Below are 24,462 nucleotides of genomic sequence, written 5' to 3'. Positions count from 1 at the left end.
GGTAGCAGACTATCTTCCATTTTTCCTCAAGATGGAAATACTGTTTGATCTCATGTGTAGAGCATCCCCATCCCTTTGTGAGATGAAATGATGGATTATTGAGGAGACACTGACTAAGCCTGCACCGAATGACTTCATTCTCAGCCTCAGGCAGTCCAAAGGGGTCATATTTGACGCGCTGTTACCAATGTTCAGTAATTGCTGAACATTCAACTAAACCAAGCAAAAACCAGGCTCCCTGCAATATCCTACATGAGTCCTTGCTACCATTGTCCTGCTTCACTCAAAGCGTTCAAATGCAAACAATTAATGTTTTGTATTTAAATTCTATGTACCTTACTGGTTTATCATGCTAAAAATAATCGATCACAACAACATAATTTAGCCTGTCTTGGAGTTAGGAGAATTTCCAGGAAAATTTCATTAACGCACTAATATCACCTAGCATGCACTTACATCTTGTACTAGCAAGCCAGTCTGATATGAAGCACTTCCTTGAAATTTTTTATTTCAAATGGTTTAATATGATTAAGGATAATCCTATCTGGCATTATATAGAAAAGTAAACTAAATCACCACAATAGTCCCTTGTACAATTTTAAAGGATATTTTTACTAAACGGAGGTTTTTTAGGATTTGTTTAAATTGAGGCATTGGTTGAAATATTTCAAATTAGTAATATGAAGTCTTTCAAATATGAAGCCTTTCATAATAAAATCCCAGTTTACCTTTGCTCCTGTAATCACAACCACTACGATTAATATGAGCATCTTCAGATTAATCTTCATGAGAAAACATCACTTTGCTTGGCCTAACAATGTACTAAACCATCAATGAATGCCACAGATTGGATTTCCAAACTGAAAAGGACCCGAGGGTTGCAGTGGGTGCCAGGCTGAACATCAGCCAAGCATCCCCTACCTGTAAAGGAGCAAACCTCATACTGGGGCAACAGTAGGAAAGTAGCCAGCTTATCAGAGAAATCATCTCCCTCCTACTTAATCATCCCTTCTTATCCAAACTTGCTGTTTTGCAGAGATTTTCCACTGGAGAATATGAGAGCCACTGTCATGCCTGCTGCTATGGGCAGCTGGTGATGTACTGACAAGATCTTTAGGCAAAAGTTCAGATTTGAATGTTGGTGGGAGCCCTTCACAGTTACGCACACAGCACACTGTGCCTCCTGCAAATACACAGGTGGAATAAATCTGAGCTGGTATGAAGCCCACTGTGACCTGAGCTCTTGGATGGAGAAGACCATCTTCATCACATCCTTGTCACTGACTCACAGTGGGGACTTTAACTCCACTAACACATGAGAAGACCATTGATCTGATTAGAAGAACTACAGAAGTTCCTCTCAACCAAAGCAGAACTAACAGATTGAGTGCCTGTGCTCGGAGTGCTCCTCTGGTCTACGGATGACCAAGATTACACAACAGAAAGCACACCCACACTTCCTATGATTTCTCTGAAAGTTAGCTGTGGGGTGTGCGCAAACTGACTGTCCTTTTGAAAGCACTTTGAGCCAATCATGGAACTTCTGCAAAATGGGCAAAAGCTCTAAAAGCAGCAACACAGCTTTCTGTATTTTGCAAAGATTAGTGAAAGGAAAAAACCTAATGTTTAGTGGCAGCCTTAAAACCACATAAAAACCAAATTCAACCCACGCTTAGAAGTTTTTAAGAGCAGCTAAGAGCACTGGCTTTTCTCTCTAGCCTTACCAAAAAATAAAGCACGAGAACTTAATTAGCAAGAAAAGATAGCACAAAACCAGTAAATAATTCAACGAAACAATTGAAAGCTTTTATTGTGATACCTCAAGTAGATACAATATAGTGAAACAACAAATGATGTACAGTATTGCTAGGACAAAACAGCAACACAGCCATGTCACCTGTAAAAGAAAGCATCGTAAAGAGTTTAAGAAACCATGAGGCACAACTCAACTGCCATTTATGACTCATGCTTTAGGCCTTAAACCATTTGTAACAGTCCTTTTAAAAGAAACCTCCGAAGTGTCTGTTCCTTTTGCAGCAAGTGTTTGTACTCCTGGTTGGCTTAACATGAGTCTCAATGAAGTACAATAAAGTGTCCAAAAAGTTTAACAATAATTCAACAGCTTCTTCCACTCATCACCATTACCAAAGAATTGAGATGTTCAAAATTTGGTCTGTGAGACTACAGGTCACTACTGTTGCAATCTGACTGCTGAGATGAGCGTGCAGAAAAAGCTCTACAAGCATAACTCAGAGGGAAGCATTAAGTCCACCAAATATGGCACACAGCATTCATGAACTCTTGCACTAACTTGAGACACCAATAAGAAATACGGATGACCATTTGGCTATGGGTGCAGCGATGACTATTTGTCAGAACCTCTGAGGCCAGATTTTAATTCAAAGAAATTTCATGAACTGTATTCCCTCTCCTCTGCCGTGGGTTGCGAAAGACTACAAGCATGCAAGGCATACCGCTCAGATTGGCCATTATACTAGGCCTTGCCAGTGGGAAATTAAGATGGAATTACAACAAACTTCATTAATACAGTTTCTCATTGTATAGCTTACAATGAACAAGGAAAAATCGTATTCTGGCCCTTTTTACTGGCAGATAAAATTCAGATTACTAGACTGCTAAAAGCATTCAGTAAGAGTGGTTAGGTTGATGTGTCAGCAATCCCTCACCAAATTCTGCAGCTTATTTCACAGCAAGTTTGCAACTTAACAGAATTTTTATAGATGGCAGCATTGCCTTTTATTAATCAAAAAGGTACTTAGAGTGACCAGCCAAAGAATAACTCCAGTGTTTGGAGGCAGACTCAGTCCTGGAACACTGTTGTTACAGTCATTATTTTGGACGTAGACAGAGAATGTGTGGTCAGATTACTAAAATCACATCAAATCATGATTAATTACTTTAGGACAGGCATGGCTTTAGAGGTTCAGAGGAAAAAAAAACAACTTTCAATACATGTACATTTTTGCTAGCAAATTCCTATGCATCCCAATGAACATTTCTTCTAAGCCAGCTCATAGTCAGTTCATTTGGTCCAAGAAAGAGCCAGCAAGAAACAAAGGTTCACAAAAGCTTTTTGTTACAGTTTATAAAAAACGAAATACAAAATAAATGTTAAGACCAACAATAAAAATAACCAGTACAAGTAACAAAAGTGCTCAAGTTGGAGGGGAAGTAAACTTGCCCAGAGCAAACACATACAAACTTTAAATATAATCTTTAATATATTACAAAAATTGGTTAGAGGGAAAATGCTTTAGTAAAATTTTTTTCAAGTAAGTTTATTTTTCTTTCAAATGACTGCTGGAGGGTTCAGTAACCAGACTGACCTCTTCACATCAGCCAGCAGCCATTGCTATCTGGATTCTACTTTCACCAAAACCAATAACAAGAACTCTCTACATCTTTACAACGGGAGAAAATAATCATTGATGCTGCCAAGCAACACAGGCAGAAAATTCACATATTCCCTCAATAGAATGAGCCTCAAGAATTGTTACACGGCAGCATGAAATAGCAATTCTGTCCTACTTCTACTCTTTATTCCTTCTAAGTGTCCACTCTTAAAAGACCAAAAAGAATATTGCTTTGTTTGGTTCTCTTAAAAGCCACAAACATCTCATATAGATCATTAACTCTTTATGCCAGTAGTCTGAAGCTCTATGTGCTAAGCACTTGATGAAGTCCCAACCTTTGGCATCAAAGTTAATTAAGGTTTTGGTGAAAATGTCCAGTTTGAAATATAAATAATGCACTGAAGAAAGAGGTTGAATTTCTAAGTAAGAATTAGACTGTGTTACAAACAGCATTAACTTACTAACAAGAGATAGCCAAACCCCCAATTTTAGAGAGAAAAAAAATCTACTCTAATTTCAGCTCTTTACTGAAAAGCAGCCATTACTTTTGTCTTCAGTCCAGTGTACTGCTTCAACAAGTCTCTAGCCAGGAAATAAGAAAAGCTCAAGGATACACAAGCTTCACATAAACATGTTCACAAGTATCAATATTGCAACTGGACTTTGAAGCCAACACAAACTTTTTGCAGATAGAAGTTTTAGTGCCGCCTTTGTTGGCAACACATATTACAATGGAAGAAAACAAAAATCCCAAGAATTCCAGATCAAAAAGATCAAGAGACAGGCAACAGCAAAGCCCATCTTGCATCAATGACATTGTTAAAAAGGAGACTTTGAAGCCCAATGATGTCAACATGAAGTAGTAACATGTAAGACAAAATCCAGATTGAACACGACTGTACCACCTCAAGTCTCTGGACTGAAACCCAACAGCTTTAACTACTTCTCTAATTCTTACATTTTTAATTCATAGGTATAGATCACTACACATCATCTTAAATGCAGTTTAGCCAGCCTGCATCATAGAAAACGTGTACACATGGGCGAACTCTCTTCTCTCTCTTCCTCTCCACAAAGACACCGAATAGCTGGTTTTAAAGATTTGTATTGCCCCTACCCATTGGCATAATTTCACGTATGACAAAATTTCTAAAGTGCAGCAGAGTTCAGAAAGCCTATCAGAGATTCCCAAAAACATAACAGCAGCAACAGCACCTATGACTAATTTTGCAGGTGCCATATTAGAATTGTTATTGAGAGAAAATGATTTTGTATTGCAAGGCTTCTGTATTGTTCAGTTATAGTACTTACGTAGTGTGAAAGTTTTTTTCCCCAAAGATTTTGTCCTCAAGCATTAAAAGGATTAAAATACAAAAAGTCTTCAGAGACTGTTTAATTTGAAAATAGAGTTAGCAAATTTATGTAGAGCATTTCTTTCATAGTTGGTCAGAATTTGCATGCACAGATACCAACAGCTAATATTGTGCATACACTTTCCAGAAGTTTCTCTCATTAACTCTTTCCATTTAAGAAACAGCGTGAGAACAAAAGAGAAGGCGAGTTCCATATATTTTTTTATTATAAAAAGGTACTTCGGGATGATTTAGCCAGCAAACCAAGAAACCCCTTTCCCACCCCCAAGTTTTAAAAACTATCTTGTTATTCTATTTTATGAAAAATTGAGTCAAACTTCCCTTCCTTCTTACTACCCCTCCTTTTCCTACAGGTACTATATTAATTTTCATGTCATAGGCTCTGGCCATTTCTCACAAAAATAAATATTTTTGTTCAAATGTAGCAGAAGCAGAATACTTCAACAAGTTTCCTTGATATCAACCTCTTTGTCCAGTGCATTAGGACTATACAGTTACATGGAACCAGCCATAAAACTTTACTGATGCACAAGTCCCTGTTACTGGCAAAGGTACAGTACCAAAACTTTTTTTTAATACAGCAACTAATTTTTTTTTTCCCAAAATAGAAGATGCATATATTTTTCTGCTTTTTTAACCCTGCACACTATAGTTTTATAATTTTCTTATCCAGCAAACTCCTTAGGGAATATGTTGGTCTTAAATGAACATATTCTATAGCATTATTGATTTAAAATCCTTCTAAGGTACTTCATTAAGATACCTAATCTGTAGCATAACCCTTCCTAACAACTTGAGACCTGCTAACTTCAGTCAGTGCAATTGAAATATTTTTTTAAAGTGAGCACTGTACCTTTAACCAATTCACCTACAAGATGTACATAGGTCATGGTACACTCAAATTTAAAAAAAGAAATTAATAACTACAATACTGCATCCTCTTCACTGCCAAACACATCAGAAATTGCTACATATAAAAAAGCACCCCATCCCATACATTCTTTCGGACTGCTCAGATATAGAACTTCTACAGGACTGGAGTGTAGGTGTTTAGGCAAGAAGCATGCACAGCAGAAGGTAGCATTAAAGGCATAGGTCAGAGATAGATGCTAACCAGTAAAATCCGTTTTCAATTAGTGAACTGTTTCTCTAGTCTGAAAGAGTTTAGAAAAAGGTCATCCAAAATGTTCCAAAACAACTGTTCACACAATAATACACGTACAAAAAGAGGGAACTTACACAAGGAGAAAAGGCAAACATGGCCTGAAATAGCCACTTACACTACACTACTCATTTGTGAGGTTTCAGAGTTCAGTGATATTCTCAGGGCCACTCTAGCCAAGCTCTTCCTTTACTTTGCGTTAGTCTTTGTAAAGCATGTTCCACAGAGTATTGTCCAAACAGAAGGAAAAAGGTTATGATTCACTCCCAGCCATTGTCTTTTATCATGTGGGCAAGTTCAATGATAAATTTTCCTTCTTTGTATTTCTGACTGCTCTCAAAAGCATGTTCCTGGAAAGAAGAAAAATCAAGACACCCAATTAAGCTGGGGAAATTGAACATCAAACTTGCATTAAAAATACAAACCAGGAGACATTCCAGTTAACAACCCATATTGGTTACGTTGGATCAAGGGTGGGAGGGAGGAAAGATGAAGGGTATTGAGAAGGAAATAGGAGTAAACTTCTCATGAGCAGAATGGGCAGATCCACTGCACAACAGATCTTACTTTAGAACTTTCCATGTTCTCTCACTGCTTAGGGAATTTTAACACTTTTTAAAGTGAAGGTTAGGTGTTCAGTTTCCTTATTCCCAGAAGCAATGAAAAGAGGGAATGGGAACGTTTTCAAAATCTCTCCTCTATATTCATCATCAGAGGGAATGCATTAGGACAACTTCTTTCTGTAAGATCTGAAGCTATACTGAATCAATGACAATCCTACATGCAACACCCAGAATCTAACATTTTCAAAACATCAAACTTGCAACACAGCTCCAAGTACTGCAGGTAACCGTGCATGTACACAGATAACTTTTCAAACAACAGAATCAAGTTCACATTAGTTGTAGGCAGTGTAAACATGTTCAGTACCATTTACCTTAATTCATATTTTTGCTATATGAACCAACTTTTGCAACCCAAGAAATTAAAGACCCACTTTGACAATTTCTTCCGTCTGGTGTAGTGTATGTGGTTGGTAATCTTGCAAAAAGATATTACAGAAGTATGAGATAGCTGTAATAGCACCTATAGCTCATGCTTGTTTGGCAGTCCAGAATAAAGTTATTATCTACTACAGCATTCCAGCAGATGTAAGGAAGCAAAACTGTCTTACAGTCTGATATATACAAAAGCACTAGAGCTAACTCACCTAAACTATCAATATAGGTGCTACTCAATGGCCTACTCAAATGTCTATGCTTCAACATACAAACATTTATCAAAGACTTAAGTATATTGCTTACATATTTCCATCCAAGAGTGGTTTTACAGTTTTCACAATAGATATCTGCTACAGCATGTAAACCTGTCAGAAGAACTCTCTCCTCTGCTGGACCACAGCCCACATTTACCCTGAAAAAAAAGAAAAAAAAGGAGAAATTACTCTAACTGCATGAGAGTGTTTCTTTTTTTTACCTGTTACCCACCTTTTCTCCAGAGGAGAAAAAATAGTTTAAAAAAAGTGCCTAACTTACTCAATGCTGTAAACTTCCTTTGTTACACTGAGCTGAAGGACTGGAAGAAAAAAAGAGGGGGTTTGTTTTTCAAGTGGCTAGTCTAAGCAGCAAACCGTTGGTGATGCCCACTTACTCCCATCAAAGACAGGCTCAATAGTTAAACTGTCAGAGAACGGAACGCTGAGCAGTAACTGGATACCTTTACAGTTGCAGGCTTTTCTTCACAAACAATTTGAGACCTCTATAATGGAAGTCTGTACCAGTAAATCAGCACCAACAGCTGAATTTAGAACCAACTCCAAAATAGCAGCAAGGAAAAAGCCTCATAAATATTTCTTTGCTACAGATCAGCAGACTAAGCCATGACGAACAAACAGCAATATAAAACCAAAACATCCCATTAAGTACTGCATCAAGCTAGTCCCTTTATGAATAAGAGTCTATGAAGAAAACATCAGGCAAGACTAAACCAAATTTTTAGACTGTGTTATACAAGAGCAAAACTTTGCCATTTTTGCTGTTGTATTACCAGATTCTTACTATTACAATTATACTAGAAGACTCAAGTCACCACTGAACAGCTACATATAAAAAGAATTTCAAGGATCTGCAATCAAATCCTTTGCAGTTATAGTTCCATTATCCTGGTCTAAAATAGACTAAGACACTTAACTGCATTTCTTTTTCCAAAATGCTGCAACACAAGAAGCTGCTGAAAAATAAAGACAAAAATGCAATCCTGCATGTTAGAAACTTTAAATACATCCATTAGCAAATTCAAAGAGCCTTACATCATGGGTAGGACGTGCCTAAAATCACAAATATTAGGCCTGATAAGATCACAAAGACTTTTTGCCTCTAGCACATTTGCAATATTCAAGGTCATTTAAGATGTACCAAGTTTACTGGAACATTAACCTGTAGATGTATTTAACTATCACACTGGAAAATTCTTCTTTAGACTACAGCAGAGTTGTATAAAGCAAATTTACAGTCACACAATGTATTTTGACTTCTGGAATATCTCAGAATGGCAACTCTTACTCAAGACAGTTACCATTACATACACAAAAAAAATTTCACATCAGCACTCTTTCCTGAACTTTAACTATTAGCAGAATTACTTAAAATACAAGATAAACTAATATGTGCGTAGGGATACTTACAAATCAGCTCAGTAAGCTCTTTTAAAACTACTGCTTATGAGTAAAGCCAACATTAAAAAGAACAGGGCAAAGTGCAGCTACACTAATTCCTACTGTTTTTCACTTACAAAGCATACCAAAAAAATTACACTCTATAGGTAATGTGCATAACCATAACAACATACTTACACAGAATTAAAGAGGTAGGCTCGTCCCTGGCTTCCCTGGAAGGACTGCATTAAAAAAAATTGCACTTGTTAAAAACCACAAAAACCACCATCGAACTAAAAAATAGTTCTAGAAGGTTGTGTTAGTAAGCATATAAACATGATACAGATATAAACTATTTCAGATTAAAGTTAAAAGTTTATACCAATTCTTTATAGGAAAGTCTGGTCAGCAAAGTTTTCACCCACATTACACTTTCAGCAACGGGTTTAAGTTGTTAAGTATTATTGTTCAAAATAAGATGTCCGTAATGCAAATGAAACATACTTTTTTCCTACCACTCTGCAACATATCAATTCTCATTTTCCTAGACATCCTTCACGCTAATTAAAATCTGCTTGTAACTCAAAGGGAATTATTTCCATCTCCTCTGTCATCTCCCGCTGCACCCAAAAGATGATTTATTTCAATTTCATTGCATCATTTGATATAAGATGAGTGAAATTCTGGACCAAGCATAAAACCAGCATACGGTATTCAGGAAATGCATCTGATCAGTTTATAAGCTCAGCTTTATTTTAATAAAACAACTGTTATCATCAAATGCCTAAGCACAGCCATATGCTTTCAAATCTCTCACATTCCTGATAGATTTATGGACAAAAGATGACTGTTAAGACTTTCTTGGTTGGATCTAAATTAATGTTTTAGTTCAGAGCAGTAGCACAGTTTTGAAGTAAAACCCCTAATCAACCACACTTACTGGGGTTGGTTTGGCTTGCAGAGCAGTTTCAGTGCCTGTGAACTACATCTTTGTTCCTTTTGTACTGCACTAAACCAGAAGCTCTTCTAATGTGCACTCTATAAACGCTAATGAACATATAAAGGCCTGAACCTATGATCAGACAGCCTTCAGCTACAAACATCCTGGCAAAACTTGTGAGCAGACTAGACCCAGCCATAGGTAAAACATTCAAAGGGTATGTAATACACATCACTGCTTTCATCTGTTGATTTGTTCCTTCTGTATTGAATTACTTCATAATTTAGACATAGCCATTATTTCCCAAACAGGATCACCCTGAAATGGAGGTTTTTGGGTTTTCTCTCTTCCATACTGAATTCCATTTTAAAAAAAAATCCTCAACTGCCTTAATTTCTTAAGGAAAATCTCACCTTGAATATTTTTGAATGGTTTTAGTTATATCAGGCATGGAACCATAGGCAGAAGGACCTTTCCACAATGGCTTCTTTTAATCGTATAACCGAATACATGTCAGAAGAAGTCACCTGACACTAAAATAGATATTTTGCCAGTCTAACAATTAGCAACAGATCAATAACTGTTGCATCTTAACTACTTACTCAGAACAGTTTGGGGAAAAAAAAAAGATGTAAAAGGGAAATGTATATAAATGAACACTTTTTGATCAACATTAACCAGATTATATACTGCAACAAAGAATGTTAAAAGAAATCCATGACTCTGGACTACTGTAAGTAGCAATTGTGGCAGTGTAGTTACATACAGCCCTTAGCTACTCATAAAATCACACCTTAAGATAAGAAGTTCTACTTAACAGTTTATAGCATTAATATTTTAGTATTATTTTAGCAACCATTTAAAATAATTATTCAATGGAGATTTTTAGTGACAGAACATATTTCTTCATCTATAACAAAGACAAAAGGTACTCTCTACATTATCCAGAGCTGCAAGTCTTATTTTTCACAAGGCAAGGAAAAAAAGATAGGCTACGCAGTACAGTGAAAGCTAAAACTTCAGGTAGGACTGACCCTCAAAGGAGAGCCTCAGTTGAGTAGAGAGTCTGAACAGCTCTGCCAGAAAGTAATCCTTACAGCTACCTTTAAAATAAACAAACCAACCCCACCACTAGTTCAGTTCTGCGAGATACTTAAAAACGCCATCACAAGAGTGGCAGAGTGGTCCAGCACCTACAGGCTGTAGTTTCTATAGAATTTGCACTGCTCTCTGAATTACAGCCAGTGCCTCACAATCAATAAAGCAGCAGAGAATGCTTACTGCAGATGAAAACAGAAGCTGTTCATGTATATACTCTCAAAAATTGGCCATTAACAAATGAGTAACTAGCCTGAGTCAACTACACATGAATTTAGATAACTGCAGTTGTGCAACCCCAAAATTTAAGAAAAAGTAAAGGAAACACTTTAAAGGTCCTCTTTATTCATTAAGAGGCAAATTTAAACTAGAACTTCCGTGTACCTGAAATTAAGAAAAAGAAAACTTTCAGGGCCATGATGACCATTATTTTTGGTTAAGCTACTGTAAAAATTCTTACATTTAAAAAGTTGCAGCCATTTGTCCTTGCTTTAAAAACTTTATGAATTATAATTCACAAATCCTTTTTCAAACTGCACCAAGAAATACTTTCTCCTATTAAATTAATCATATGCTAGCTTCTCTATTTATATGTAATTACACATGCCAATCGCATACAAGTTAACATGGTGGGTTTTTTTTTTGTCTGGTCCTACACAATCACTTTTAAACAAGTTATATGCCATACTTGAAGTTCCCCAGCTAGCTGGGAAAGAAAAAGACTCCAGAACAAATCAACAATCAGGAGACCTTTTGAACTACTTTATGCAATTATTTCTGCCAAGTTTATGTTTAGTCTTGACTTAGTATCACCTAATAAAAGCTCTCCTTTGACCCTGCATTTCTCAAAATTAAGCAGAGGGCAGTAACAGGATGCCAGGAATAGCAGAAAAAAGAAGCTCTTCCCTTCTCTTGTTTCAGAAGCTGAAAAATATTTCTAGCTAGATGAAATACAAACCGCAGGTTGGAATGTACTACTTCAGTTCTTTTTTTCCTGATGCATTTTTAAAGATGACTTTTCTTCTCTTGCACCCTTTGCTTTGTTGCCCTATGCTGGGCTCTCCTAGTTTGTTTTTTTCCCCTCAGAAAGAGCCATCTTTGTTACCTCCTCATTTTTGGGATTATCAGGGTAGAGTGGAGGGAGAAGCAACACAAAACAGAACCTTTTCCTGGGATGGTGGTTTTAGAAAGAAAATCTGTTCACAAACATCCCACTGTGAAAAGCTCCTCCATTCCCATCTTCTCTAGCTTCCAGTTAGCAGAGTTTAGTCAATTCACTTGATACCATCTTTCTCACCTACATACGTGTTTAGAGGCTAAATATTATATTTACATGCCATAGAACAATTGTTTCTTTGCCCAGAGAGCAAGTTCCCCCATGTGTACATCACTCAGATAACTTGACAGCAACCTGTGGCAACTTGTGTTATTGTGTTCTGGAATACAGAACTCTGGTCTAGGCAACTCACACTTTCCTTTGAAATCAGTGTCCAACCACAACATCAGTGTGTCACTGAGCGTTTAATGGTCTGCAATCCATCCATGTGAAACTCTTACACACTGACTGAAGCAAAAGCACTGTAAAGATACCAATTTTTAAATTCCTGTGCCTTTTAATTTTCCTTATGAACTTCTTGTCGGAGCTTGGCAGTCATAGTTTCTTATTCACATGAATAGCTGAGGAGATTTTTTTTTTCCTCAAAACCTGTATTCAAACAACACAAAAAGGTACATATCTGTCACATATGCATTCTCTTGACCACAGAATATTGAAAGAAAGATTTAATATCAGAGCTCTGCTTCTTGAAGCAACTAGAAATGAAGACAACTCATTTTGGCACTTGAACTGCTTGCTAAGCTTGTAACTTGACTATAAGCAGAGTATTTTGCATAACCAAAAAAAAATACTGAACAAACATTTGTTTTTACCAGCACTAAGTTTCTCTCACTCTGCATTGTAAGACTGAGTTATAGTGATATGAATTTTAAGAGATTGACAGATTAAATGCCTTGTGCATCAACTCCTCAAAGGAAATGAAAAAGAGAGTATTTTAAATGGCAGTGTCAAGGACTAACAGGCCTAACTGTTCAAACCAGTCTCCAGACAAACTGCTCTTCTACAGAACAAACATCATCTATGCAAACGCAAACTTTTACTTTGCAAGATGTGTTCAGCACTTCTAAGATTGCTAGCACTATACATAAATCATACCTAAACCAGAAGATTCTATTAAAACTGTCATAATTCTGAGTCTTACCCAGCAGAGAGAAATTAGAAGATAGCGGTAAGTGTGACTAACTGTCATCAATAATGACTCACATCGACCAGGATTTTTATTTAGAAGCTGGGCAATTTAGCAGTTCAACTAATATTCGCAGTTAAAACAAACTTGCTTTAAGTCTGCTTTTTCATAGCCCTCACTCAGTAATATTGCATTGATTTATGAATTAACTTTGTCCCTAGAAAATCCACATCTTTGACTAGCTGCCCATTCCTATGGGAAGATCTGCAAGATCTGTAACTTTTTCTTGTTTCAGCACAGCTGAAATTACCTAGAATGCCTAACAGTGTAAGCAAAACTGTTTAACTATGCTTAGGAACAATACTGAGGTCGACTGCAACAACAGTTCGGTATTATGATCTTTTCAAGTCATCTGACAGACCTCTGTCATCAATACATTTTGTAGTAAAGAAATTTTATAAATATTTCTCTTATATACTACTACACACCTGCAGAATTAGATATGATCTATGCTTCTGAGTTAAACCCATCATTACCTCTAACACCAGGATTAGCTGTTTTACCCAGGAGAAAAGGAAGTCTTAGTTAAGCAGAACATGTATTTACTGCCCTAAGGCATACCTAAGGGCACAGATGGGGGAAGGGAAGCTACTAAAAGCTTATGTAATTAATTATTCCCCACAGATGGGATTAGATTGTGTGGCTAGAGATCATGCTCCACAGAAAACATCCAAAGAAACTGCTGTCTTAGCATGTATTAAGGGTATGGCAGGCATTATTATAGGCAAGCCAGAATGGCATTAACAGTATCTTCCTTAAGCACAGCTTGCAAGCTATTCATAACAGAAAAATAATTTTAAAGAATGGCAATGGAAGAAGTGCATAAGATTTTTTTGGTTTCATTTTCTTGAGTTCCCTTTCATTTGTTAGAGCTCACTTTACAAGCTAGGACAGATCAACCTGAATTAGTGTTCTGAACAAATATGCTATTCAAAGAAATATTACTGATTAATTCAGAAGACAGTATTCTTCTTAGAGGCAGTATTCTTAAGATAAACCAGAAACACATTCAAGTGCTCTGATGTCTGGAATTATCTTCTCAGTAAGATGCATCAGAGACTCTAAGGATATCCTGTCACTTCAAGATTTGCAAAATAAATTCATAAAATTTAATTCAACATAAGCTACAGACAAAAAAGTATGAGGGGAAAAAAATTGTTCCATTTGATATTTCTCTCAGATCCAACTCCTCAATACTGCAGACACCTAGAGATAATGCTGCTCAGCTGCTTACTAGACAAGTTCTAGATGATTCCATGATAAATATTAAAATATTTGAAAGTACATTTTTATTCAATTATTTACTGATTTTAATAAAGCAAGTTATAAAGTTCAGTATGTCGAGAATAACCTTAAATTCCACTCCAAAACCTGCATGCCTGCACATTTGGCAAATGATATTTCCAAAGTGAAGACTCTGTCAGGTAGGACAAGTTATTTTGAGTTATACAGCCTCTCGAATGTATTTCAGAAATAATTATGTCAAAACACCCGAACACTTCCCTTGCACACTTTCCAGCTCCTTTAAGCCTTCAAATCTACTATTGGGTATTTTCCAAAGATTGCTTCTCTTCCAAAAACTAGATTTTTTTCCCCCAAGAGAAAAAAAAACCCAAAACAGAACCCAAAAAACCTGTTAGAGAACAAAATAAATCACTGGAATATTTATGAAATCAGGCCCATTCTCAACTGTTTCAGCAGGGAACAAAAGTGGCCTTCAAGCACACAACATGCCCAACTATCTTTCCAAATACTCCTTATATCATAAGGAATTACTTTATATCAAAGGGGGATTACCAAACTGAATCAAGCTAAGAACAGCACATTTACTTAAAGACAATAAACCCTCAAAAAAAATTCTTTTCAACTCATCAGTTAAACAGAGGACAAAAACACAGATTGCTAAGCAAGGCTAAAAATGTTTTGGCATCTATTTAAGCTGAAGACTTTTCCTTCTCATCAATAATATAACAGCAGACATACTGAATGCCTTGAAGAACTAAATATAACCACCAAGATTGCTCTTTTACCCATAAGGTGCAAGGATTTCCCAGTGAAGTCAATGACAGTTACATCTATATACCTTTATGCAGAACTTGTTCTTGAAAATATTGACAGATCTAGTCTTGTCTGTAATTTCATATACCTTTTTCTCCCTCTGGTCAGATATGCTTTGCAATGAACGAGACAGGAGAAAGTGACAGCATTTATATGGGCATCTATACAAAGTAATCCAGATTTTCTTCTATTCCCAGCATTAACGCACATTGTAAGACAGTTCAACAGTTTTTCGAGCAGGTCAACACTGAGTAACAAAGCATTATCCTTTGCAATATACCCACTAGGTTCCAAGATTTCTATTTCTTTGTAATTTGTTGGACCTTGACTGAATTTCTAAACAATTACTGGAACTTAGTGGGTACAAGCCATTCTGAAGTGCTTTGGAACTTGCGCTCTTCAAGCAACATTTGCCTCCTGGGAAAACTACTGCTAATAATCACTGCACATTCTCTACATTTTACAAACAAATCAGAAAAAAGCTCTTTCAATTAAGCCCTTCACACCACTTATTTTAAAATTGCTTTAAGAACAGCATACATATAACATTTTGTACAGGCCACACAAGCGGCAGCCTCCCCTGGACTTCAAAGAGTCTTGTAGAAGTTTTCCCTCAAAACTTAATGATGTCAGTTTTTTAAATTGTTGAAATTTAAAACAATTAACATATACCGTTTGGTCACTATTTATGCACTATTTGAACATTCTAAATCCAACAAGTGCCTCCTATGGCATCAGTTTTTTGCCTCACTCTTTATTAAGGCCTGTGGTTGCTTGCTGATAGAGGTTACGTCTCTTCTCTGCCTGTAGTCATAGTAGGGTAGGATTCTAAATATCCGTTTGCTTCTTTAAAGAAATAAAAAGGTGCAGGTTCTTCCCCTGTCCTCTGAATGCCCCCCAATGTCATAAAGACTGGTATACTCATTCTAATAGTATTTTTTTTAAAAAACCTTTAATGTTTGCTTTGAAGTCTTCACCAAAGAAACAGAAAATCCAGCACTTGCAGACTTGTTAACACCACAAATCAGTCATGTCTAAGAGGTACCTAACACCACTTCAAAATGATACTTCATTTCAATTAAGAGTCATCTACAGTTTAGTTAGTTGTTATGTATCCTTCAAATTAGTGTTCTCCCCAAGATGACTGGGGTTATAAATTATGGCAACTGTTCATACATGTGTGCATGTGTTCAGCTGTACAGACTAGTGTCTGCCAACATCTTTACTGCTGATGATCACCTAGTTTAGGACTCCTATTCTCAACCAGCCTTATTCCCATTCCTCCCCTCTCCCCAGGTTCCTCCCTTGACCCCAAAAATACAAGGTATTTGTATACTCCATTATTATAGAGTGAAAATATCTAGAAATGTATGCTCTAATCACTAATATCCAATTGGATTTCAACATGAGGCAACATGTTGAATCTTTCCATAATTGCATAGAAAACTACAGATAACAATGAATTTTTATACTGTACTAGTCTACATTCTTAATTCTAAGCCATTGCCAAAACTCTTGGTTGCCATTTTATCACCATCAAGAGCACAAGAAAAAAAAAAAGAGCTTGATGATTTATTCCAAGGCAAGAAAGAGATACTGCTGCTCACAGAGAACAGAAATAAAACAAAAAGGTGATTTGCGTGCACTGCCATCCTTGCCAGACAAGTGGCATCAACAGTCCTCAAAAGCAGAACTGCAAATCTGTATTGAAGTCTGGTATTCTGAGGACCAGAATCAAAGGGATGATTGACAGAAATAAGCAGCACACTCTGCTTTTCCACAACAGACCAACATTTAAGAGGAACACCACTCATTTCAAGGCCTTAGCTTATCTTTTCATCTTGAAGTTGGAAACATTATAGCATCAGGTATAACAAACGCTTATACCTCAAAGCTAGTTGTAGCTGCTTTAAATTAAGAACACACGATGTATTTTGGCTCTTTTTCCCCTGACCACACAGAAAAAGAAAGCAACAATCACCATGCATCCAGGAAACGCAGGGCAGGGGATCAGCCAAATGAAGCTCCTGTAGCTAGGTACCAAATACTGTTTGCCTTTATCTGCTGAAGAGTATTTGTGGCAGTAGGGTTCTGGAGTGATACTGCATAGTAAGCATTTGGAAAGAGACTAAAAGTTGTATTTAGCATTACCCAGAGCTTTGCTTTTAAGTAGGCCCTCAAAGTAAGGGTGTGAGGAATCAGGTTGAGCAGTCCAATTCTCTGCTCCATCAATAAATCCAAAACAGCACAGGAACTATGCTGTTCTTAATTAACTTTAGATTGTATAGAATCAACTTGCTACACTTCAGGTTATTTTTGCAGCAGCTGGATAGAGTAACTAGGATTCTAGATATTGTTAGTATAAATAAAAAATATCTTTCATTTAACCTAAGTTCATTGCACAATGTACATCAATGAAAGCACTTTAAGAGAACTTCAGAAAAAGAGAGATTTATATTAAAAACTGTTGTGAGGTACACTCATCTGTTAGTCCTTTTACAGTTCTGTCTACACATGTTGTCTAGGATATTTCTTCAGTTTTTATTTTCTAGGTTAACCTGTGTCTTCATCTGAAATAAATCAAATCTGATTTCCTCCCACCACTCCTCCTACCACCCCCCCCAGACAGCACTACTTATTTTTAACGATCCAAGTGTATCTAACTATTGCTTTGCAGTTGTTTCCATCAAAAGAACTTCTCCAGTGTTGGAATATATACAAGCTAAGCTTAAAGGAGGGTGGGTTTTTTGAAGCTATGTTCCAAATACAATAGATGAGAAATGTTCTTTTTATTTTACAACCATACAAAAAACACACCTCATTTAAGTGTATTTCTCATTATCACACAGATTTAAACAATAAAATGTGGTCAAGAAATCTTCAGCTGACAAATTATGAATCAGCTGTCAAATAAGGATATGGTCAACCTGCAAGTACAGAAACTTCTTTGCTGAAAATTATGGAAGCCAGAAATAAAGTGGAAGCCATATCTAACACCCTTCCCAACACCATTAGAAACAATTTAGAACTATGTATTTACTAGATTTTTTTTAAAATAGTTCTCCATTTTCTTTGAACTGAAAATTTGTTTTTAATATTTGAAATTACTTATGAAGCTGTAATAGGAACACATGATTTGCTTAAGAATATATTCAAAATAGTCTGCTGACCAAAACTCCCAAGACCTTGGAGAACAACTGGCTCATGTGGTAACTGGCAATTTAGTTGACATGCAAAAAATCCAAGTCCACTAAAAGAATTAAATATGTGTGCTTGGATTGCATTTTCTCAATGAATTTATACATCTCAAGAGACACAGCTTCATTCTTCATGTAGACATCTAGAACCTTAAGTTTTTGGCCCAGGACATGTAGTGAATAATGAAGCTATTATTGCTTGTAATGTGGAATCCAGAGTTGCCAAAGAGACCCCTTATACTCAAATTCTGAAATCAACATGGAAACAGATTAAATTCAAATGCATTCACATTACTATTTGAGTATTTCTCTTGCTTTTGCTGATCTTAAAACAAAGTAAGATTAATCACTATAAAGTGAGGAACTTTTTTCAGGTTAATACAAGTAAAACAAGCCCTCCCTCTTGATTTCTTCACCTCTTATGTATGTCACTAGCTCACTGTTTCCTATTTGATGTGTTTTACAGTTCCACACCTCAATATATGTACTAAGTTGAGGGAAAGAATTGTTTAGGGGAAGAGACTAAAGGCAGAGCAGAAGCAAGCCATCAGCAACACTGCCAAGAACTGTCACCATTTATACTATTTGAATCAAAAAGTTATCTTGATCTAAACAAAGATAAAAAGTTTAGTAACACAAGAAAAATTGCATGGGGAAACCCCATTATTTCCTGATAACCCCCTAAGAGATACGTCAGCAGGTATACTTTCTCCCCACCCGAAGAAAACCTCAATTCAGAAGTAGCAGCATTCTCCTCCCCACATCTCTTCAGGATTCAAAAGCAGCATCCCCTCAGTGTTGCTGAACACACAAACAGGCAGCAGCAGATGAAATTAGTTATAAAGGGTTTGCCACTCAAAATTTTATTTGACAATAGTTATAGAGAAAGCAATTTGTATTAAGAGGTCTGAAAAGCAACTGAACTGTTTTCTCCAGGATGCCATTAAGAGAATGAACTGGTCTGTCAAGTATTTATCCCAAACATCAAGTTTTTCTAATTATTTCACACATCACAAGTCTTGGTTTCTTCCTACAACGGTAAGAAGGACAGGCCTAGCCTGTTTCAAGGATCCACATATCCTCTAAGCTTAAATTTAGCCAGTCCAACTATTCTGAACATCTCTGGCTAATCACATTCCTTAGGAACTGGTATACAGCAGAAGTAAATCTGTTTACAGATTCCATAACAACAGTGGAACGTTCTGGAAACAGCCAGCTTTGACCTTCAGTCAAATAGAGTAAAAAATAATCTTTATTTGGAATAACCATACCCAGAATCATTTCCCTGCTCAGAGATCCATGTTTTCTTCTGACAGTTTTCCTTAGCAGACTTTTCAGATATGACAGCTCACAAACAGTACCTACCTGACAGTAGACAGAGGTTGTTAATAAGTGAAATACATTAGATTAGTCTTTATGTCACATTCAAGAGTTTCCAGAGGACTCAGTATACAACATGTATGACCCAAGAGTGAACCCAGGGAAGATACTTTGAAGTATGCATCAATTTGCATCCCTTATTTACTGGGAGCAGTGAGACAGTGATAGCCATTTTGGTTAAGAAATAATTAATGAGGTCTCTAAACAGACCACTTGCCTTGGAGATCAATTCATCATGATTGGCTAGATGTGCTCTGCAGTGGATACAGCTGTAGGTTCGATGACAGTTTGGCAGGTAAGCCTGGAACGTTTTTGATTTTGTCATTTTTACCATCTCTGCTGGTGGCTCCTCACTCAGCTCAGGGCTGGCACTTGAAGAATTACAACTTTGCTGAACTCGCTGACAAAAGAAACACTGGAATATGCAAGCAAAAGCCGTTGTTGTTCTGGAGTGTGTGTGGCACTTTCCACACAAATGACAGAAGAGAAACAGTCACCACCTGTAGGTGAAAAGAGCAGAACAATTAGCAGCTTACAACAAGGCCAGAATAAACTTGTTATTCTATTCTACAGACAAAGCAAAGTGTTATTTAGAGCAAATGCCTGGCTACACTACAGGCCCCTTTTTTCTACGAAGCTGCTCAATTCAAGTTCCATTCAACACAGTAACAAGCAGTTCTGTTCCACTAGTGGCATCTACTCCACCACATTTCCCATGAAGGAGGAGATTCAAACAGTTCTCCATGAAATACAAGCACTTTCTACAACATACCACATATACTCTTTAAGACATCCATGCAGAAAATTACAGCAAAAAGGCAGGGGACTGGAGAAAGTTAATTGTCTTTGAAGTTCCAGTGGTCAGTTCCAATATAGCAAGTGACAAGGCATCTTGGAAAAGATTTGCTATGTCCAACAAAAAATATTTGCACTTGAGCTTTCAGCAAAGATCTTGCTGGTTTGCATCTGGCTTTAAGTCAAATACCAAGTACGACACTGCCATCCTATTCAGGGATCCACGTCTCTTCCTCTTTCAAGCTCAGCAGAATTATGCCATTAGGCAAAGGCCTTTCTGACTAGTGTCCTGATCAAAGCTAATTAGATACTTCCTCACTCTACCAGAATAGTCTTAATAGACACTACCAAAAATCACAGCGAGATAATAAAAGCTAAATTCTACACAGAGAATACCCAATGGCATTCTTAATCCTCAGAGTGCCTTTAGGAGACATTATATGCACAGAGAAACACAGACCTTCCCACTATGCTGGAAAAAGCCAGCCCATTTTAGAGTTTGCCTGAAAAATTACAGATTCTGAATATTCGTAATAACGTCTACTGATCTGTCAAAGGCCATCAGTTACCACACTCTATGCGTCAAGCTACTGAGCAATCCAAACACGAACACTGCACAGTCACTTATGTCATCAACAATCAGGTGACTGACAGAGTAGGTCAGTAACACAAACACAGAAGTGAGAGCCAATATAAAGAATTTACAGTATCTTGATCCAGCTATTAAAACAAGCATGCAAAACATGTATCACAGTTGTAAACTGTGTGCAGGACAGTAGTTAACCACTCTTCTAGATGTGGAATACTAGTAATACAAATAGAGCAGATAAATAATCTTTAGTTTATGTGACTTTCATTATAGGAAGCAGTCACTGTGCTTCAAAAGAATCCTTGAGAAAGTAATCTGTACAGCAGGCCTAGCACAAGAGACAACTACAGCAAGATTTAAAGGGGTTTGGTTTTTTTTAAATCTTATGACAGCAGCAGGAGAAAAGACTCAAGAACTAATGAAGGACTTGCTACAAGAAAATTTCTTACAGAAAGAATTGCAAGAGCAGAGACAAGCCACAAACAAGACACATAGCAGAACATATGCAATCAAAAAAATAAAGCAACAATGGGAACAAGTTGCCATCCAAAGTACATCAGAATGACCGGACTTTTGTCAGTCACTGAAAGAGAAAACAGATTTGATAAGGGTTACATTAATATGTTTGAAATATTAACCCAGTTAGCATGAAGAGCAGAATTATTAATACAGTCATTTAAACATTATATACCTATTACCCCAAGATAATTTAATTATAACTGCAAAAGGAAGAATGATTACAGTGTTTGGAGAAAACAGCTTGCTTTTGTAGAACAGCTAGATATTAAGCCACATTTATTAGAGGTAACAGATTACAGGAGAAAGACAATAAACCACAATCCTAGCAGTTAAATGTGAGGCTCCCTTTTAAATTCCCTGCTTGAACTCTTAATGTTAGAAAGATACAGATCTGTTTAGGTTCCTAGAAATGGAAAGAACAAAACGACCCAGGGTTTCAGAATGAAAGACACCACAAGCAAAGATGTTTTGACTTTGGATTAGACCCTTTAGATCAGTAATTGACACAAGTTCAATGTTTGCAGAAATTCAGCAAGTTGAACATAAAGAGGAAAATATTTTTCTTCAAGGCATTCCCAGAAGCTCTTTTAATTCACATTTCTAAAGGCAATCCAGGCTCTTTCAGACTCAGTAAGGACTGAGTCCTTCAACTACAGAAATTAAAGAATTCCAAAGCTCTTTTGACAAAACTGTATTTGATATTGCTCTCTTCAAAAAGAAGGCAATCCTAAGTGTTTGATACACACCATAAGAACCACAGAACTTGTTGCTTTGTGATGTTACAGGCAAGATTCAAAACATGAACCATTTCTTAGCTTGATAGCTACGAGCAGTAGCAGGTTCCATGGCTGCTGTTCACTATTCTGTGGAAAGCAGTGTAAAAACCTGAAGCAACTATTTCTTTCTCCTCCTTAGACAACAGCACAGTCAGTGCTTCGGTCATGCACGACAGCTGTGTTTCCTGAAGATCTAAGCAATCTAGAAGAACATTGCTATCCACTTTAAATCGCTGTCCCGATCCTGTTTCGGTGACTTGTATTTGTCCCTACCAGTCTAGAACCAGCAGGAACCTCTGGAAGCACTAACTGTACTCGCCACAGACTCGTACAGCCGGCAGGAGGAACCTAACGGAGCCCTTCCCTTCCTCCAAGGGCCACGGCACCGCGCCGCACACCCCGGGCTCGTCCCCGGCAGTGTCACGAAGCAGCCCGCCCTCAGGGCCGCCCCCTCGCCCCGCGGAGGACGCGCATCCCGACGCCCCAGGGCCGCCCCAAGAGCCAAAGCCCGGGCTTAGGGGGCGATCAACCACCCGCCCCATCCCGCCGCCCGCACCTCGCCCCGCCGGGGACGGCGCGGTCCCGGAGCCCCGCCCTGTGACGTCACCGGGGAGGGGCGCCGGGCGCCCAATGGGTGGCGGGGCGGCCCCGCCCCGCGCGGCACCCGGATGTGTAAACAAACACCCCGATAAGCGTGGCGGGGGGGGTGGGGGGCACCCCGCGGGTACGGGGCGGTACGCGGGCCGGCGGGATCCGCTCCGCTGAATGAGCTGCCTACCGGGCACCGGCAAGGGACGAAAAAAAGCAAGCAGCTTCCTCGTCTGCGTGGGGATTTTCACACCGCTGGTTGGAGCCTCCCGCAAGCGTATAGAGAAATAAAACGTGTAAGAAATTAGCCTCTCCGTCATTCTTCCTGAGCTCAAAAAAAAAAAAAAGAGTGACACAAAATAAGCTTAAGACTCCGTGCCTAGCTCCACAAAGCCTGCGTACGGACTCTCGGTAAGCTGCGATTTGATTACTGCAGCAGGGAAAACCTCACAAAGCTTGAGACACAGGACCCTCATTTTCACTTCAGATACCGAGAAATAACAGGAAAAAAAGACGCGAGGAGAAAGTTACCGGCAGAGACAGAGCTCTGCTTCCCTGCCGGGAGGGAGCAGCTGCTCCGCACACGTTAAGCTTTCTCCTCGCACGCCGGAGCACAAAGCCGCCGCGGCTGGTGACGCCGTTGCCTTTTTTCTCCCACTCGCAGCGATCCCCGCAGGACAACGGCTCCTTTCCCCCAGACCGCCAGCACGCTGCCGGGGTACAGCCGTCCGCGGCCACCCAAACACGAACCGGCTCTCCTCCAGCCCGCCAGCTCCGTCCCCGGCGGACCCGGGGCAGGGACCCGCCGCAGCGTTCCTGTCCTTCGCAGGGCGGCTGTGAGCGAGGGGGGGGACCCACCGGACTCGTGCTCGTCGAGCTCAGCCTCGCCCCCCCCCCCCCCCCCCAATTATGTAAACCATCACCACCCGCCCTGTAACGAGGAGGCTACAGGCAAGCAGCGCTGCCGTCACTTCCAGGCGCTATAAATAGCGCCCGAGCCCTCCTCCCGCCAGCAAAGTTGCCTTGGCGGCCCCCCGCCCCGCGCATACAGGAAACCGCAGCCCCCCCCCCCCCCCGGCCGGGGGTGCAACACAGGGCTCCTTTCGCAGCCGCCTCCCCGTCGTTATTACTGTTCCCCCTTCCCCCCCCCCCCCCCCCAAAAAAAAAAATCCCAACAAAAGGGAGAGGGGCCGGCTTCTCGCACGCTACGGTACTCACCGCTGCGCCGTGCCGGCTCCGCTCCCCAGCCCGGACTCCGAGCGGCAGCGCACCCCCAGACCCCTTTCCCGCAGGGGGCGAGGGCAGGAGGGGAGGCGGGACCCCCGGTCCTCACGCAGCGGCCGGCGCGGGCTCAGCGCCGGGCCCTCACCGAAAAACAAAGAGGGGGCTGCGGCGGAGGGGGTGGCTTCCCTTGCCTCAAAAGCACCTTCTCGGCGGCAGCTCGGGGGGTCATAGGCGGGGGCTGGGCGCACGTCTCGTGCCCTGAGGGCCGCGGGGCGGCCGAGGCATCCTGCCGCCGCGCTGCGCTCCCGCCCGCCGCCGCCTTTGTTTTGTTTTCCCCCGGCCCGGGAGTGCTGCGGCCGTTAAACCCGCTCCCACCGCCGCCGGCAGCCAATCACCGCGCGCGCGCGCGCGCGCCCTCGCGCCCGCCCCGCCC

At 39.3% G+C, this 24,462-nt stretch overlaps 1 protein-coding gene across 6 annotated transcripts; it reads right to left on the bottom strand.

The window, feature by feature from the left end:
* Window positions 1–1,783: 1,783 nt before the first annotated feature.
* On the bottom strand, window positions 1,784–24,462 carry YPEL1 (yippee like 1). 6 transcript variants are annotated; one of them, XM_054844018.1, is made up of 6 exons: window positions 24,024–24,462; window positions 19,756–20,038; window positions 8,761–8,804; window positions 8,100–8,138; window positions 7,214–7,322; window positions 1,784–6,259 (listed from the first exon to the last, which is right to left on the bottom strand). In XM_054844018.1, exons 2-6 carry the CDS (start codon window positions 19,870–19,872, stop codon window positions 6,170–6,172), a joined length of 399 nt encoding a protein of 132 aa, XP_054699993.1. In that variant the 5' UTR covers window positions 19,873–20,038; window positions 24,024–24,462; the 3' UTR covers window positions 1,784–6,169. The 6 variants fall into 6 exon arrangements, with proteins under 6 accessions (XP_054699993.1, XP_054699994.1, XP_054699991.1 ...); XM_054844019.1 differs by having other exon boundaries at window positions 8,100–8,135; XM_054844016.1 differs by lacking the exon at window positions 24,024–24,462 and adding an exon at window positions 23,556–23,683.

Source organism: Grus americana, chromosome 16, assembly GCF_028858705.1.
Source record: "Grus americana isolate bGruAme1 chromosome 16, bGruAme1.mat, whole genome shotgun sequence".
Classification (NCBI taxonomy): domain Eukaryota; kingdom Metazoa; phylum Chordata; class Aves; order Gruiformes; family Gruidae; genus Grus; species Grus americana.
The sequence above is the reverse complement of the archived record's forward strand: the minus strand, read 5'-3'. Positions and strand labels throughout refer to the sequence as shown.

Excerpts from the sequence above, each read along its gene's own strand:
- YPEL1 (XM_054844018.1), bottom strand. The coding sequence starts at position 19,872 with ATGGTAAAAATGACAAAATCAAAAACGTTCCAGGCTTACCTGCCAAAC. Across the intron at positions 8,805-19,755 it reads ATGATGAATTGATCTCCAAG|TCCTTCCAGGGAAGCCAGGG; the intron begins GCAAGTGGTCTG and ends TTTTTAATGCAG. Across the intron at positions 8,139-8,760 it reads GCCTACCTCTTTAATTCTGT|CAGCTTCTTGTGTTGCAGCA; the intron begins GTAAGTATGTTG and ends TTTATTTTTCAG.